The sequence below is a fragment of the Rhinoraja longicauda genome, chromosome 4 (genome assembly GCF_053455715.1).
Source record: "Rhinoraja longicauda isolate Sanriku21f chromosome 4, sRhiLon1.1, whole genome shotgun sequence".
NCBI classification, from domain to species: Eukaryota; Metazoa; Chordata; class Chondrichthyes; order Rajiformes; family Arhynchobatidae; genus Rhinoraja; species Rhinoraja longicauda.
The window spans coordinates 30,584,675-30,603,540 of record NC_135956.1 but is presented as its reverse complement, the minus strand read 5'-3'; the positions used below and the strand labels follow the sequence as shown (position 1 = coordinate 30,603,540).

Below are 18,866 nucleotides of genomic sequence, written 5' to 3'. Positions count from 1 at the left end.
TGGATAAGCCATTATATTATTTATCCCCACACCACCAACGTTGTGCATGAACATGCAGATTGCTAGAAATGTATTTTAATAATTAAATATTGATTTAATCTGTCAAAATGTTTAATAGACAATTCTTCGAGGTAAAATACATATTCTTCCATCCAAGCATACATTGATTTTAAAATACAACTTGAATTTTATTTTCAACTACAGTTTTAATGACTCGTTGGGGAAAAAATAAATAAACAATCTGACATGGTCTTCCTTAAACTCCCTTTGGATCTATGAAAAGAACAGAATTATGGCTCAGTCTCATCTTTACAGCACAGCAAGTGGTTTCTGGGTGCTGAGCGGCAGAAGCTGTTCAGAGCGAGAAGAATGGCACATAGGTGTCTAAATTGTAGTTCTCGAGCAGCATTTAATGTCTGACCCAAACAATGTGTTCAGACAAATAAGTTATAGGTTCAGAATTAGGCCATTCGGCCCATAAAGTCTACTCCACCATTCAATAAAGGCTGATCGAATATTTCCCTCTCATTCTTCTGCCTTCGCTCCATAACCCCTGACATCCGTACTAATCAAGAATCTGTCAATCTCTGTCTTAATAATATCCATTGATGGCCTCCACAGCCTTGTGTGGCAATGAATTCCACAGATTCACCACCCTCTGACTCAAGAAATTCCTTCTGCTTTGTAAAGGAACGTCCTTTAACTCGGAGGTTATAGTCTCTGGTCCTAGACTCTTCCGCTAGTGGAAACATCCTCTCCACATCCAAGAAATATATGCAACTCTGTACTATTTACACAAGATGTGCTTTACGAGTTCACCCTTGAATCATTTTCACAAATTATTAAGTTTAGGATGGCCTTATTTGTGAATGCAGTCCAGTACATTAACAGCAGCTTGTTTGTAGATTGTAAATTATTATTTTTAAAGTTTTGTCTTGTTCTTCTGACACATACCTGGAATCTTTGCAGAATATTTTGTTGCAACTGGCTGAACTAGAATATGTTAATGAAGAATTATTCTGATAATCTGGGATGTAAAAATGTCCTAAGACTTTTTCCAAACACTATTAAAAGACAAGAATAAAGCACAAAATGTGACAAATCAAATAAATATGTATCCAGTTATAGGGTCAGGTCACCTTGCCGAACCACCTCAATTCATACAGCATGGAAACAGGCCCTTCAGTCCAACTTGCCTGAACCAACCAACATGTCCCATCTCAAGTAGTCCCACCTGCCTGCTTTTGGCCCATATCCCTCTAAAGCTGTCCTATCCATGTACCTGTCCAAATGTTTCTTAAACATTGCAATAATACCTGCCTCAACTACCACCTCTAGCAGCTTGTTCCATATACCCACCACCCTTTGTGTAAAAAAGTTACCCCTTGGATTCCCATTAAATCTTTCCCCCCCACCTCTCTCAGTCACCTCTTGGACCTACCATAACATACTGGGCCAAGGAACCAGATGCACTTAGTTTCTGGGCCACAGTTTTATCTCAGCCAAGGCTGGTGTGTCGAGTATGGCACCAATAATTTTGAATACAGTTGCCAAATCTTCACTAAAACAGAAAGGGAAGTTGATGTTCTTACTTGATTGGTTAATATTAATGTCTCAGTTAATTTGATCTTGACTGATTTTTTAATGTGTTTAATCTTTAGCAATAACCTTTAATTTTTTTAATGATTCAAATGTCTGTGCTTCTTTACATCTCTGATGATTAAAGTAAATCTGCATGGGCTATCAGCAGGTCATTAGGCCGATTCATGAGGGGGCCGTGACTTGCAACCTGGTCACCACTCAGATGCAGAAGGACAGCTGTGTCAAGGCAGCTTTAGGAGCTCTGACATCTAAAAGGAAAGTGCAACCTTAAGTCAAATGCCACCAGTGAACACAAGGCCATTGCCACTTTCAGGATCATCCAGCCCATTTCATACTTAGAAATATATTTGCTCGTCCATATATTTGTCAGCATTTACAATTGAAACCTCATTAAATAGTTGACTGACATCAAAGTCAGTAAAACTCTTTGAACAATGTCTCTTAACTTCATTTGCTTCTAGAAATGCATATTGTTCCATAAAAATGAACTGCTTTAATCTCATAGATTTAGCAAGTTAATGCTTGCTTCCAGTGACTTAAATGCTATGATATCACTTGATATTTTTCATGACCCATTCATCACAGAACAGCACAGCACACAAACAGGCCCTTCGGCCCACGATGTGTGTGCTGAAGCGTCAACAACATCATTACATTTACCTGGAGCTGAGAAATGTTTCAGAAAGCATGCATTGTCCCATTTATAGGATGAGATTAATATTAGCATGGCAGTATAAAGCATGCAGCACACGTGTGTTTATTTGTCATTTGCATTGGATACGGACCAGAACAATGAAATGCTCACTTGCTGCAGTTTCACAAACACATTAATCACAACAACAACAAAATGCAATACATTTTCAGTTATTCTAAGTGAACTCGACCATGATAGTGCTAAAAACCAAAGCGCGTAAAGCAATCATTGTAGTGCAAAATTCCTACTGGTTCAGAGTGAGGTTGGGCTGTTCTTAGGGTTGTGAAGGTGATTCAAGAACCAGACTGCAATGGATGCAAGCTCTATTTTATAACTTTCATTCGATCAAATTTCCAACCTGCTCAGTAAGAACCAGTGGCATTTCACAGGGAAAAGGAGAAAAAGAACAGGGACCAAGAGATCAACTCATTTTTCTTTAAAAAGGTTGTGGAGCATCCCTACTTTGAATTTCAATTAAAAGCAACACTGTTATCCATTATTGTCATTTGATTTTTTATTTAGTTCTTGGTCATTTTTTCTTTTCCGTTAAAGGACATAGTAGAAATAATTTCACACTTGCGCCATAATTATTCTCTGTGATCACAATGCGCACTTAACACACCCATTCAATGTAATACAGGCAGCACATGAACTTCATGTGGTCCAACTATTATGACTGTTGTCAGGAGAGCCATCTGTATTGTTCACTTGTGGTGTAGATCAGCAGAGAGTGGCTGGCCTCCATGGGTTGAATAAAAGTCCGCACCAGTTAAGGGAAGACTAGCAGAGGTTAATTCTAACCGGCAATATAGTTAAAGAAAATTAGCTCAAACCCACAACAGCTATAAGGAAGCCGACAATGATTAAAGGTAGCCCGCAGTGATTAAAAAAAGACTGTGCTTATTAAAAGCAGCTTGCCTCTACTTTAAAGAAAGCATAGACATTTTGCATATTGTTCTCACATTAAGTATTCTATTTTCTGCAGCTGCTTAATCTTTATCAGTTGTCAATTCAAGCACAGTGTATGTGCATTCAAGTTTTGAAATAGGGGAATTTATAGAAAATAGAGCATGTTCCAGTCATCGTGTTTCAAAATTATATAGATTCTGTAATGGTTCTTGCAGATTATCAGGTAACAAGTGTAACCACACAATTTAAGAAACGAGGGAACAGAAAAAACAGTAACTTTTAATCTGCTCCCTTAATATTAGCATGAGGGTTTCAATAGTCAGTAATATACAAAAAGGCCTAAAACAAAACAGAGGAGAGACAACATGATGTTTATGAAAGGAAATCACATTTCAGTAATCTGCTGGAGTTCTTTGAGGAAAGGACCAGTAGAATATCTGTCAGGGAACAAGTGAATGTGATGCGTTTATATTTTCACAATGTTTTCAATAAAAGTCCCACAAATGAAGTTGGTCAACAAGGTTAAACTACATGGAACTGAGAATAAAATATTGACATGGATTGAGAATTGGTTTCAGACAGAAGAATAGAATGGGAATAAACAGTACTTCCTCAGGTTGAAAGGCTGTGGTTAATGTGCTGGGACAGGATTCAGTGCTGGGGCCCCAGCTACTCACAATCTGTATCAGCAATTTGGCTGAGGGGAACTATTGCTACATTTCCAATTTTGCTGATGATACCAAACAAGGTGGGGTTGTGCGTAGTGAGAACATAAGAAAATAAGAACAGTAGCTGCCAATCAGGCCCTTCAAACCTACTCCACAATATCCTAGCTGATCTACACTGGGCTCAACTCCTCTTCTGTGTCGAAGAAACAAGGAACTGCAAGTGCTGGTTTACAAAAATGGACAAAAAATACTGGAGTAACTCAGCGGGCCAGGCAGCATCTCTGGAGAAAAGGAATAGGTGACATTTTGGGTTGAGACACTTCAACAGACTGAGAGTCAGAACTGCAGTAACATGGATGGCTGATGTTTTGGGTCAGGACTGAAGGAGTACAAGCCAAAATATCACCTATCACATTCTCCAGATGTGTTGCCTGACCCAGAGTTACTCCAGAGTTACTTTGCGTCCTTTTTTTACTGTATCATTTATTGGGTATGGGCACCAAAATTGGTTGTAGTATTTCAGTTAAGGCCTCACCAAAACCTTCTACAATCACAACAAGACGTGCCCATTTGTTATACCCCAATCCCTTTGCAATGAAGAACAATATGAAGGCCTACTATCTTTTTATGGTTCGTGCACCGGGACACCGCGGTCCCTCCGTACTTTACTCATTTGCAGTCACTCTCCATTTAGATAATAATCTGACCTTTAATTTCCCTTATCAAAGTGCATGGTCTCACACAACCCCCATTATACTTCATCAGCAAGTCTTTTGGCCACTCACTCAATCAACCTAAATGCCATCGACGAATCACAATATCTTTATCACAACATACCTTTTCACCTATTTCCGTATCATTGGCACATTTAGAAAGCTTACACACTGTTACATCCCACAAGACATTAATAAACAACAGTAGGCCAAGTACTCCACCAGCTATCTCCTTCCAGTCTGAAATGGACCGATTTATTCTTACTGTTTTCTGTGAGGCAGCCAGATTTCAAACCATTACAACATACTTTCTCTAATACCAGGGCCTTTTAATTTATGTACTAGCCTCCAATATGCACCTTGACAAATGGTTTTTGGACATCTAAATACATAAAGATTCTGCTATATCAACACCCTCGGTTGCATCTTCAATGAAGTCAAGCAATTTTGTCAAGCATGTTTCAGCTTTCATAAAACAATGTGGACTGGATTTAATTAGATTCAGCTTTCCTAAATTATTAACTATTTCCTCAGTTTATTGACTCTGGTATCTTGCCAATAAATGCCATTAAACCAACTGGACTGTAATTCCCTGCCTTCTGCCTTTCTCCTTTTTGAATAAGGCTGATTTTACATTGGGAGCATTTCAATCTCCTTGTACCCTCCTGGAGTTCAGCAAGTTTTGAAAATTTTCAGCCAATGTATCGACGATCTATGCAGTCCCTTCCTTTAAAACCCCTAGATGCACTCCATCAGGTACTGGCACCGTATCAAGCCTTTAGCAACACACACACACACACACGAACACACACACACACACGAACATACACACACACGAACACACACACACCTACCCCACACCCAAACTTCTCCCATACTTCCCCTTATAACTGAGATTTTTGTAAGTTCTACCATGTTACATGAAATTAGTCCATCTGATATGTTAGGAATATTAGCAATGTCTTCCACAATGAAGAGTCATGCAAAGCATTTATTCAACATACCTGCCATTTCTTTGTTTCCCATTATTAATTCACCAGCTTCATTCTCTAGATGCCCTACATTTACCTCAGCTGCCCTTTTCCTATTCTTTTATCCATGAAGACTTTTATTGCAGTTTTTATACATACTATATGCTCTTAATGCTCTTTCTTACCCTGCTGATTTATCAACCCTTCCAATCATGGAGACCTCCCTCCTCCTAATTAATTTAAAGGTCTACCTACAACATAAACAAGCTGCCTTCGTGAGAGAAAAATCATGGGAGATGGAATATATATATTATAATATATATACACAACACATATATATAGATTTAGTATGTTCCTGAAATACAGCCAAAACTGTACATGGTAGCACAACAATTTTAGCACCAGCTTAATCACCATTGTCTTGTGGTTCAAATGGTTGTTATATTTTAAACGTTTTTCACTTTTTAAACTTTAAAAATCACCTTATTAAAGTTTTAAAAATCACTTCTCCATTTACCCTGGCCGTCAGCCATGTTCAATGTCACAATGGGACCCGCCCGAGAGACGGGAGTGGTGGCCAATGAGGGGGGGCCACGATGGCCACCGGGGGCAGGACCCGCCAGAGTGACGGGTGGCGGCCAATGATGGGGGGGGGGGGGGGGGGTGGGGGGGGCTGCTGAGCTGCTGCTGAGCTGCCGCTGAGCTGTCGAGCTGAAACTTTAATAAATGCGCTCCACCCACCCCCCCCGCCCGGAGGACCGGAGCCTGTCCTGGCATGCCCAACGCCTGACCTTCCTCCCGTGGTGCAGCGCGGCGGCAGAGAGGTCCACAGATCATCAGTTTGGGGAGGTTTGCCGGGCCCACAGGAGAAGCTTGAACCCAACAGGGGTTGCCGCGCACACAGAAGAGGTTTGCACGGATGGTTGCCGAGCCCGCAGGAGAGATTTAAAAATCACTTAATTTTTTTTTTAATACTTATGTAAGATGGCCACCAATCATTTAAAAAACTTTAATACTTACGTAAGATGGCCAGCACATCCGCGCATGCGCAGTTGGGGGAGGGTTGCCGCTCGGAGGGGGGGGCGGGACCCACACGAGTGACGGCCAATGGGGGGGGGGGTGAGGAGAGCTCTCCTGCTGCTGGCCGCGGGTAAGGTTTTGCCGGGCCCGCAGGAGAGATTTGAACCCAACGGGTCCATGCCCATCGAGTAACATGTTAAAAACGCGATTATCCACTAGTTCACAAACCAGAAAGGCAGAGTATTTTTAAATGGTGACAGACTGGGAAATACTCATGTTCAAAAGGATCCTGTATGTTACAGAATGTCGGTGCAGGAAGCAATGAGGAAAGTAAATGGAGCATTGGCCTTTATCACAGTAGGACTTGAGGAGTGGTGATGTGGTACTGAAATAATATGGGACTTGGTCAGATTGTACCTAGGGTACGTGTACAGTCTTAGTTCGTTAAGTAAAACAGTATGTACTTAGAGGAGTGCGGTGAAGCCTCATCAGATTGGATCATGGTTTGTCATAAACAGAAAGGTTGAGTAGATTAGATCAGTATTATCTTGAGTTTAAAAGAATGAATGAGAGGAAATCTCAATGGAACTTACAACATTCCCACAGGCCTTGACAGAAGGGATGCTAGGATTTTTCCCTTTTCTACGATCAAGGATAATGGTCTCAGAATAAAGGCTAGTCGGAGATTGATGGGTTGCTTGAATCGATTGAAAAATACTGCATGTAAACAGGTCCGTTAGCCCGTTGGGTCCACGTCAGCCATCAATCACCCATTCGCACTAGTTCGATGTTATCCCATGCCTTTACTCCCTACATACTAGCAGAAATTTACAGAGGCCAATTAACTTAGATACCTGTATGTCTTTGGAATGTGGGTGGAAACTGGAGCACCCGGAGGAAACCCAAGCGGGGTCACAGAGAGAACATGCAAACTCCACGCAGATAGCACCCAAGGACAGGATCGAACCCAGGCCTCTGGTGCGGAGAGGCAGCAGCTCTACCAGCTGCACCACTGTCCTGCCCCAGTGGTGCCACCTTAGTGGAGAGTGGTGAATATTTGTAATTCACTACTCTGGAAGATTGTGGAAGACCAGTTGTTGATTATATTGAAAACAGATCGTGGTGGATTTCCAGATAGTAAAGGAATTGAGGGATATGGGGATAGTACATAAAAGTGACAGAGGTACAAGATTAGCCTTGATCTTGATAAATGAGTGGCAGGCTCAAAGGGCTAGATGGCCTTATCCCAATCTCAATTCTAATGCTTTTATATATCCTAAACTCTATACAAGAGAAAAATAAAGGGTGTTTGCCCCGTCATTATATATGATCATGGCTGATCTACATAGATCCTGAGCATATTTATTTATACAAAGCTTTATTTCTATAAACTATATAAATAGTTATTTACTGGAATAAAAATATTATAATTCATGAGCGTTTTATGTGGATTTTTTTTTAAACTCGTGCTTCAAGAAAACATTTCACAAAGTGTCAAATGAACCAAATTCACATTTCAGTTATTAATTTTAATAGAACATATTTCAGGCAAGGACTTTAAAAATAAAATATTCAAACTGGTGCATTCTATGCTCAAAGTGGGATTGACTTTGTCAGCTGCATTCAGATTTTCCCAATCTGCATCTGGCTGCTTGGGGTGCAAGAAGGCATTTAGTGCAATGACAAAGGAGATAAGACTGGCTTTCATAACACCATTAATAAAGATGCAAAGTAGACTCTGTTTTTCATAAGTGCAGAGTACTTCTTATGATATTATAAATGGTCATTCACATGATTATAATACAACTCGAGCCCTTATATCAGGCAAGCGCTTAAAACCTGCACGATGCATTATTTGAAAGAAAGAGTCTTCCCTTGGGAAAATGCCCATCTGGACAATGTGAACCACAACATTTCCAAGCTAAAGGGTACGAGCTTAGCAGACTCCCTTGTTTAATTCTTTCTTAATATTAACTCCCTTTGATTATGTTTGCATTTGAAAGGTTTGAATGGTTCCAGAAGCAGATTTTCAGCCTTTGCTAACTCTGAAAGGGAAGGGCCAAAAGAGGGCACCACTTACACTCAAATATTCATCATTTAGAAATAATCACTTTCTGTAACCATGGACTTCATTCAAATTTACCAGCTGTTAGGGAGGAGAACTAACGTTTGTTTACATGTCACCCACCACTAGCACACAGCATTGCTTTAACAATGGGAGCAAGGCATGACTGTCTCATACTAAGAAGCACAATACTCCAGTCTTTGTTCAGCAAGAAGAACGAGTACTTAATTTTTGTTAGCAATGCATTTCATTTGATGTGTTGTATGCAAACCTATTTTTACAGACACTGAACATGTATTGCAAAATAAGAATTATATACTGAACAAGTGGAAGTTTAATATCAATATCTAAACTCATCACAAGCAATCAATGCCCAAATTACTCCGCTGCTGATATACAAACTCTTTCTCAGTCTCACAGTGATATGGAATGGGGAAACAGTAGGCAGCAAGGTAATCATTTTGCGAGGCGACCTTTCAATTCATATTTAAATGTAGAATTTCTTGTGTACTATCCCACCCCAACATCAGCACACTGACAGACCAACAATAAGTTCACAAGGCATCCAATATAGTCAATCCATGTTAAGCAGTAGACATCATTAAATCGTCACGACAGCCATTGTTTTGACAAGCCCCTGCATTATGGTGATATTCCTATTGTTAGATTGGTTTTAAGATTCAATGTAAAGAAGCACCAACTGGTTGCAAGAATTAGCTGGCTTCTTGTCAGTTTCTTTCTTATTCTAAATGCTGCTAAAGTCCTGGAAGTTTTCAATTTTTTTAAATTTCAAGCAATTTGCCAATTAAATTTAAGCTATTTATTTTCCCTCACAATCAAGATATTTTTAAGCAAAATGACACTTTATTTTACAAATAATCAGCTTGGTAAATGTAGTACCAAAGTGGAACACGACTATTCAGGAAATTGTATTGTGGGGTTTGTGGCCTCAGAACATCCCAAATGTGTGCCCAATTAATAATTTGATGGTCAGGAGGCCTTGTGCTTTTTAATTAGTTTCTCAACCTGCCTTGCCATTTTCAATGAATTGTGCACACATAATCCCAGTTACCTCTGATCTTGCATTCCTTTTTAGAATTGTGCCCACCATTACAGTATACATTACATTTTATTCTTTGTATAAAATACGTCTTCTCGTTTGTCAGTATTAAATTCATCTGTCACCTATTCATCCATTCTACTTGCCCCTCTATATCTCCATTAAGTGTAGGAAGGAACTGCAGATGCAGATACCAAAGATGGACATAGTGCTGGAGCAACTCAGCGGGTGAGGTATCATCTCCGGAGAAAAGGAACAGGTGCTGTTTTGAGCAGAATACCTTCTTCAGATGGGCTGAATACCTCTGTCTTAGATGTTCCTCCTCGCAGTTCCTTGCCTCCAAGTTCCAAGTCATCTGAAGATATGGAAATTGCACATTGTATATCCAAGTCTGAGTTATTGACGTGTATTGAGAAACCAAATGAGATAGAGATGTAGAATGGAAACAGGCCCTTTGGCCCACCGTCCATGCCAAACATCGATCATCCATTCACACAAGTCCTATGTTATCCGACTCTCCCAATCTCTACACCCGAGGGGCAATTTACAGATGACAATTAACTATACAACTGTTATCTTTGGGATATGGGAGGAAACTGAAGCACCCAGAGGAAACTCACACGGTCACAGAGAGAACATGTAAACTCTGCACAGACAACACCCAAGATCAAGATCGAACCCAGGTCTTTAGCGCTGTGTGGCAGCAACTCTAAAAGCTGCACCACCTGAAAGCCTGCTTGTAGTAATAACCCCTGAGAAATTCCGGGCCTAAAGGCAATCTTTTCCTGCTGCTCAGTTTCCTCCTACTTATTATTGAGGCATCTGCAGCTCCTTTTATTTCATGGTCTAAATTTGATGACTAATCCATTAAATGGTATCTTGTCAAATATAAAAAGTAGCAAATCAACTTTATTTCCCTCTCTGTTACTTAATTTGCAAATCCATGCTAGCTTAGTCTAATCAATCCACTCCAGTACAAAGTAACTGCTAATTGTGTTGCTGGTTATTTTTTCAATAATTTACCCCTTCATCAGGATTACACTGACTCATCTGTAGTTTCTCTGTGTAAAGGCACACAGTTCTCTTTGAACAAGACTTAACATTTACAATTTTCCAGCTATTGGGGACCCAACCCCACCAAATCTATAGATACCAATTCCTCTGAAATTCCCTCCCTTACTCCCCTCAGCAGTCTCAAGTGCGTCTCATCTGCGTCTCATCTGGACCTGCCGATTTATCCACCTTAAATTCAGCCAGTCTCGTTGCTCTATGAATCTATAGGTCAACCGGGAATCTGAATTATTTCTTTGTTTGCTGAGACGCCTATCACATCTGATAAAGTATACATTTAACACCAAAACCATGCCCTTAGATCCGTGAGTAAATTTATTTTTCGCTGTGCCTCGTGGTGTGCCTCAGGGTTCGATGCTGGGCCCATTACTGTTTGTCATCTACATCAATGATTTGGATGAGAACATACAGGGCAAGATTAGCAAGTTTGCTGATGATACAAAAGCTAGTGGTTTTGCAGATAGCGAAGATGGTTGTGAAAGATTGCAGCAGGATCTGGATCGATTGGCCAGGTGGGCGGAGGAATCCTTGTTCGACATCCCAAAATGCAACACCTCACACTTTTCTCTATTAAATTCCATGATTGATGGAATTTAATAGAGAAAAGTGTGAGGTGTTGCATTTTGGGATGTCGAACAAGGGCAGGACCTACACAATAAATGGTAGGCCTCTGGGTAGTGTTGTAGAGCAGAGTGATCTAGGAGTACAGGTGCATGGTTCCTTGAGTCACAGGTAGATAAGATGGTCAAAAAGGCTTTTGGCACTTTGGCCTTCGTCAGTCAGAGTATTTAGAAGTGGGAGGACATGTTGCAGTTGTATAAGACGTTGGCGAGACCCCATTGACAATATTGTGTTCAGTTCTGGGCACCATGTTATAGGAAAGATATTGTCAAGCTTGAAAGGGTTCCGAAAAGATTTACGAGGATGTTGCCAGGACTAGAGGGTGTGAGCTATAGGGAGAGGGTGATTAGGCTGGGTCTCTATTCCATGGAGCACAGGAGGATGGGAGATCTTACAGAGGTGTACAAAATCATGAGAGGAATAGGTCGGGTAGATGCACAAAGTCTTTTGCCCAGAGTAGGGGAATCGAGGAACAGAGGACATAGGTTCAAGGTGAAGGGGAAAAGATTTAATAGAAATCCGAGGGGTAACTTTTTCACACAAAGGGTGGTGGGTGTATGGAACAAGCTGCCAGGGGAGGTAGTTGAGACTAGGACTACCCCATCATTTAAGAAACAATTAGAAAGGTACATGGATAGAACAGGTTGGGAGTGATATGGACCAAGCACAGGCAAGTGGGCCAAGAGTAGCTGGGACATTGTTGGCCGGTGTGGGAGAGTTGGGCCGAAGGGCCGGTTTCCACAATGTATCACTCAATGACTCTATGACTCTTTCTCTTCAGCTCCACTCTTCTGCTTACTACCTTGTTCTGTTCACATGCAGAAGACAGTAAAATGTACAAGAATACTTCTGGATTCCCTTTTACGCCTGCTGCCAACCTTTACTCATATTCTCCCTTTACTTCTCTTATTTCCTTTATTCCATCCCCTCTGAACTTTCTGTAATCAGCTTGGTTCTCACTTGTGCTAACAACTTGGCATCTATTACATGCTCATTCTGCTGCCGTCTTTTTGTTCCTCTGAGGAATTCTAGCTTTACTTTCTCTACCATTCGTCCTTATGCAAATGTACCTTGAATTGTAGCTGAAACTCCTCCAGTTTGAAAGCTTCCCATTCTTCAAAAAGGTTTTGCCTGCCAAGCTTTGATTCCAGCATATCTAGGCCAAATCTGTTCTTTCGTTTCATTGAAATTGGCCAGACATCAATTGACTTTTTGTTACCTTGGAGCGGTCTATTCCTTTTCCACAGCTATGCTAAATCTTATTGTATTATGCTCACTGCTTTCTAGCCGTCACACATTGATACTCCATGCACTTTGCCTGCCTCATTTTTTAGAATCAGATCTTGCAGAATTACTTTCTTCAATGGACCTGAAACAAATTGATAAAATAAAGTTCTCTTGAACATACCTTGGAAATTTCACACCAATTTTATTGCCATTCCTGCCTAGTTTTGGAAAGTTGAAGTTATGCATTATCACTGTTCCATGGCTTTGACCCGCCTCTGAAATATCCTTGCAAATTTGCTCCTCTGTATCATCACCACTTCCTTTAAGTCAGGTCCTGTTATTGCCATATCATAAATCTATTGGTTAATTCCACTTAGAGCTCTACCACTTTGTTTCATATGCTTTTTGCATTAAACACATGCACTGTTAAACTATCTAAGGCATACATTGTACTTTCTTTGTTTTGTCTGATCAAGCACCTTTCTACTTCTTGTCCAGTGTTATTTATCTCATCGGATTGCAGCTTTTTGTCATCCACTATTCAAAGCTCCCTTCCTGTGCCCAACCCCCTGTCAAATCATTTTAAACCTTCCACACACAGCACAAGTGAAATTTCCATGAGAGCACTGGTCCCAGCCCAGCAAGGTGCAATCAGTCGGATCTGTAAAGGTTATACTTTCTCAGTCCTCCAGGAATCTAAATCCCTCTTCCTTGACTTCTCTCTCAGGCTACGCTATTCTTCCTTTCCTGTCTTCGCCGAGTCTTGGCACATAGAGTAATTCAGAAATTATTACCTTCTAGTTTCTGCTTCTTCATTTCTATCCTAACTTCTTAAACCTATCTCTGGAGGACCTCATCCTCTTTTCTATGTACATTGACTATGACCTCCAGCTGTTCATGCCTTGAATTTTGTGCAGTTTCTCAGGGGTATCTTTAACCTCATCTTCATGGAGACAACATACAGTGTAAGAATCATAACTGCAACCCCAAAAACACCTACTGTTCTTTTAACGTTCACTAACACTGAGGAGGAATGCAAAATATTACAAGAAGATATTGGACGACTTAGGACGGCTACGTTTCAAATAATTTTTTTGGTTATTTACTCTGGATCTTCTCATGAGCCTTGATTTTCCCCAAAAGCTGAAAAAAAAAAAACCTCAGCACAACAATTCAACTGAACTCAAACAATATACATATATTAAGTCATCTATTCAGAATATATAGAAATGCAGAAAGAAAAAAGGAAGCTAAGTAAGTTATTTTACTGTTTAACCTTGTATTTACAACCAAGGGTTATGTCTTCTAAAGAAATGTTAACAATTAAATTAAATTGTTATCATAAAGCTTCTCGGCAGAATTTTCCCTTCAGGTAGTTTGATTCAATCAAACTATAGCCAAAATCAGTTGGCTGCTTTAGTCATATCTTTGAACTTGTACATATAACATAGGAAGATTGCTGCTTATAATGTATATGAACTAATTGAAATTCTGCACATCAATCTGCTTTCATTATAACATCCAGCAAAGTTAAAGGATTCAGGACCAATAGAATTTTCAATCAACAGAAATCTATAAAAGCTGAAGTGCCAACATCAAAAGTTTTAGGGTAACTTCTTATGAAATATTAATACATGACAGCAAAGACAACAATCAGCACAGATTTTAATAGGATATTTTTGTTTAATAAGTGCCAACGATAATATTAATCTGAACAGGTTGTGCAGAACATATCTAGAGTATAGCAACTTCCAAAGTGCAGTTAAACCAAGCAGACAGTGCATATTATATTTCTAACATAGATATTAAATAGTTCTGAAATGCCAAGCACATCGATAAAAAAAAAAAATCTATTCAATTTACCATTCACATGCTGAGCGACAATAGCAAGTAAATCAAAACACTAACCAAGTGTATCAATCTAAACAACATAGATTAGCCCTAACCAAGTATCATTATGTTCAAAAAAATTAGATCTGTTGATTTATTATAATTTATGCAGTGGAACTTCAAAAGCAACATGAGAAAATGGATTGAGAATCCATAAACTCAGAAGACATTGTTGGCATTCAGAGAAGACAATTTCAAAAACAAGAACAAAAGTGAAAAAAATCTGTTTGTTTTACAATTTATTTCTCTGCATTGTCCCCTTTGATATAACTTTTGCTGAGATGTTTTTCACAAATGATGGCACTTACACTCAGATCAAGAGATCGGAAACAGTGAAGGAAAAGTTAAATTAGTAGTCTTATTTTCAATTTCTAAATAAGCTGGTAATGACAAAATCTCTTTAAATTAAATTGCATGCAATTGTGCATCATTTGCATTCTATTTTAATCAATTGCAATTAGGTTGCTCAACTATTACTAATCAGTTCTTTTTTCAAGTCACAATGATCACGTCCATCACTTCATTGCCTACTATTAGTGCAAGGGGTTTGCTCCGATTGTGAAAGTAGTCACACCTGTGAGGAGATTGGTGTCTTTCACATTAAGTCCTTCTGTCAGCCAGCCAGCCAGCAGTGCAGCTGCTCTTGGCAATGATAGTACATTGAAAATGGATACCATGAAGATAAATTTCCCATCACATAAAACTTAGAAAAATACAGCACCTTCAGTCTACAATGTCTATGCCGCATATAATGCCAACACAAACCAATCTTATCTGCCTGCACATGATTCATATCCCCCCATTCCTTGCATATCCATGTGCCTATCTAAAAGCGTGTTAAACACCACTATTGTATCTGACTCCAACACCACTCCTCGCAGCACGTTCCAGACAATGTAAGAAAAACTTGCCCCACACATCTCCTTCAAAAGTTGTCCCTCTCATGCGAAAGCTATGCCCTCTACTTTGTGACATTGTGGGAAAGATGTTCTGGCAGTCTGTCTATCCATGCCATCTATCACATGACATACTATAAATTAAAGGAATGTTAAGGTGTACAGAAGACAGAAACCTCGATTTTGAAGAGTACGAAGAATTTCCTAAATGGTCAACGTGACACTGAGGCAAATTTCGCAGGCGTGTGACGTGTGAGTTAATCTCAGCCCGTTGATAATGGAGACCAATTAGTTACACTGTCTCTTCGACGGGAATGAGTATAGACGGAACGGAGTTCGACCCAATGATCACAGATGGAAACGGGGCGAGAATGAGCTGGATTGCGAGTAGACCCTCCCCCATCTTCTGACTCTCCACTTCCTGAAACCCAAGCCCAGCCCAGGATGATCAAGCTGTCACTCAATGGTTGGTCCCTTGGTGTTGTGCAGGTTTGGCTCTTGGTTAGTGCTGTAGCCTCACTCGGCCTGAGTAAACCGATCGGGTGAGGACATTATAGGACACAAGAGTTACGTTAAAACAAATCTTTCCAATTGGACCTGTTGGAAAGGGTGGGTTGACAGAAATGATCTAGTTAAGAATGTTGCCTCAAAGCTTCAGCCTTTGAGTCCTGTTACACCAGCCTGACCGCTCATTCCAGATCGGAGTTGTGTTGCTGGATTGCTGCCGATGGGGCTGCCTCTTGGTCTCTGCACTCTTGTGCCGGAAACCTATTAGGCTCAATTAATAATCTGGTCTAGTGGGGGGTTTGGTCTGGAAATGATTCATTTCTCATCCTCTACCAGAAGCCGAGATAACCGAGCCAAAAAAAAGATAAGCGATTTCTAATGTCAAGGGTATCATCTCTTTCTTGAATATTTATTCACAAAAGAAAAGCCTAGATATAATCTGAGTGTCAGAACCAGGGAACAACATTGAAAAGGCATGGTGTACTTTAGGTCTGAATATCCCAGGTGCAACATGCATTGGCAGGACGACACCTGCTCACACCAGCAGGCGTTCAGCGGGCAATCACTGCCTTTGTCAGCTAGCTGCATTATCCATCCGGTCCGGCTTCATTTTATTCTCCCAACAGCCAGATCCCCCCCCCTCTTAGAGAAAGATCAATACACATGTGAGCAGCCCGCGCCTCGCACGGTATTTACCCAAACCCGTCATTTCGTTCTATCTCACGGTATCCTAAAACGCGTTTGCTGTCAAGAACAACCCGTTTGTTCTATTGCTCGGTGTATCGGTGATATGCGCCGTCAGATTTGAGCCAGCGTGCAAACGTAGACCCACAGCATAGTTTAAAACATCCGATATAAATCCACGCACTGTAGCACCAAACCGGTCCCTACAACAAAATGCGTGCCGGAAAGATATTTATCTTATAAATAAATCTAAAAGAAATTTGACTTTAGGAAGTCTGTCTTATTTATAGACTGCATTCTGAAAAAACCCCAATTAGTTGGATGTGGTGGGATAAGCGTCTGCTGGCAATCTGCCGCAAGGCCAACACTCCTCCCCCCTCCGGCCAATCCAAGGTTCTCGGTTGCCTTGTATCCGAAGGGCACTCGGGCCAGTGAACAAATATCTATTTCCCTTCGCGATGTAACTGTGCCGTTTCCCAGTCATTGGCGGCAGTCTGGTGATTTTGGGGGGTGAAGTCGGGAAAGAGATTACAAGAACCATTTGATATCATTTTTTAAAAAATAGTTGAACTACAGCAAAGCACACAAACTGAATTGTCGGCGCCGCTCAAAGCACCAGTGGCGAAAACAAAAGGGGTAACAACCAGGCATGATTTTAAAAAAAATCCATCTTCACACCACAGACAACAACCCGGCAAAACGCAATTCAACACAACAAAGAGATGGTAGGATAGCGAGACCAAACCAAGGGTAGTCGCTGAACGATATTTGGTTTACGAGGCAGGAGGTTGCTAATGATCCACATTATTGGGAACTAGGTGGACAGTACTGTCATTTTTAGCTTTAAGTTGATGTGCTCCAACACGCACACGTCGTATTATACCAAACATATTAACCATGACACGCTGGCTCTACTGTGCAGCCAGTAAACACTGATATAGATTTAAGTAAACAACTGCTTGTATTATGTTTGCCACTGATTAAATGTAAAAGCGGGCAGCTCCCTTCAAACGTCCCACGGCGTTTTTTCTCAGCAATGGGCACACACGATCCAAACACAATGGGTCGGGGGTGGATACTCACCAGCTGCAAAGTACAGAGGAAAATTAAAGTACAGCGACCTGTGCAGCACCCCATTCCAACCGGAGGAAAAGTCTTGCGGGAAGAATCTGATAGATAGGGGTTGTTCTTGCACCTTCTGTATCGCAATCAGCGGGTCTGGTCAGCAGAGTCTGGTGTGAGCTGTCACTCCATGTACACGGTGCAAATAATGGGAAGCAGGCAGGGAGAAGGCTGGCTGGTACAATCCAACAACACTGGGACCGTCGCGGCTGAGAGGACTCGAGTCCCTCCTTGTACGATTGCGAAGCCCGATCCACTCGCTTGCCGGGGAAGACAACTATGCAACGGGAAGATGGGATGGCCGGGGTTTATGAGCTGGGTCAAAGAAAGTTGAATTGAGTTGGTGGGTTTTTCCTGAAACGTAACTCGTCAGGACGCTCTGGGCGGGGCTGCCCTTACCTTAAAAAAAAAATTAATTGGAGGGAAAAAACTGAGGGGTTAGTGTAAGATACGGAGTTGCAAAGAGGGCAGTTGTGGTCTGTGTTGGGCGGGGACGGTGTCCAGAGATTGAGAATGGTCGGAAATTTCAAGGAACCAGGCGATAAAGCGGAGCGGGTGAGAATTCGCGCTGAGACAGGTTACGATGCGAGGGCTCCGTTGATAATCTTGGGTGTTTGGGTGTTCAGTCGTAATTGGGTGCGAGGTAATGTGTAAGAATAATGGGCTGTGGTAGATTGGCACCAGCTCGGTCATCTCTATTCAAGCGCCGATTAGTTCAGAACCACACGGGAAAATTCAGATACTTCAATAAAAACAGAAAATCCATGCTTCCAGAATCGTCTGGTTAATAGCGGTGAACTAGAGGCAGAAATTAAGAGGGGGGTATGTTAAATCTATGAAATGCAAGTCATAAGAGGTGTTGAAACCTTAAAATAAAAATATACAGGATAGACACAAAAAGCTGGAGTAACTCAGCGGATCAGATAGCATCTCTGGAGAAAAATAATAGGTGACGTTTCAGGTCGAGACTCTTCAAACTGAGTCAGGGGAAAGGGAAACGAGAGATATAGAAGGTACATAGAACAAATTAATGAATATACATAGAACCACACATATATCCCGGAAACACCGAGTGCATCGACAGTCTGTAGGAAGGAGAAAAACAAGTTAGTGTTATAAATAGATAAAGTTACAGCAGAACTGGTC

General features: G+C 40.9%; 1 protein-coding gene across 2 annotated transcripts in view; it reads right to left on the bottom strand.

Moving 5' to 3' along the window:
• LOC144592672 (sodium/potassium-transporting ATPase subunit beta-1-interacting protein 3) overlaps positions 1–18,028 on the bottom strand; it is a 369,074-nt gene extending 351,046 nt beyond the window's left edge. For both annotated transcript variants that reach the window (XM_078397460.1, XM_078397459.1), the window contains exon 1: positions 17,682–18,028. In XM_078397460.1, coding sequence (XP_078253586.1) covers positions 17,682–17,735 — 54 coding nt within the window. In that variant the 5' untranslated portion in view covers positions 17,736–18,028. The remainder of the gene's footprint in view (positions 1–17,681) is intronic.
• Between the last annotated feature and the right edge of the window lie 838 nt (positions 18,029–18,866).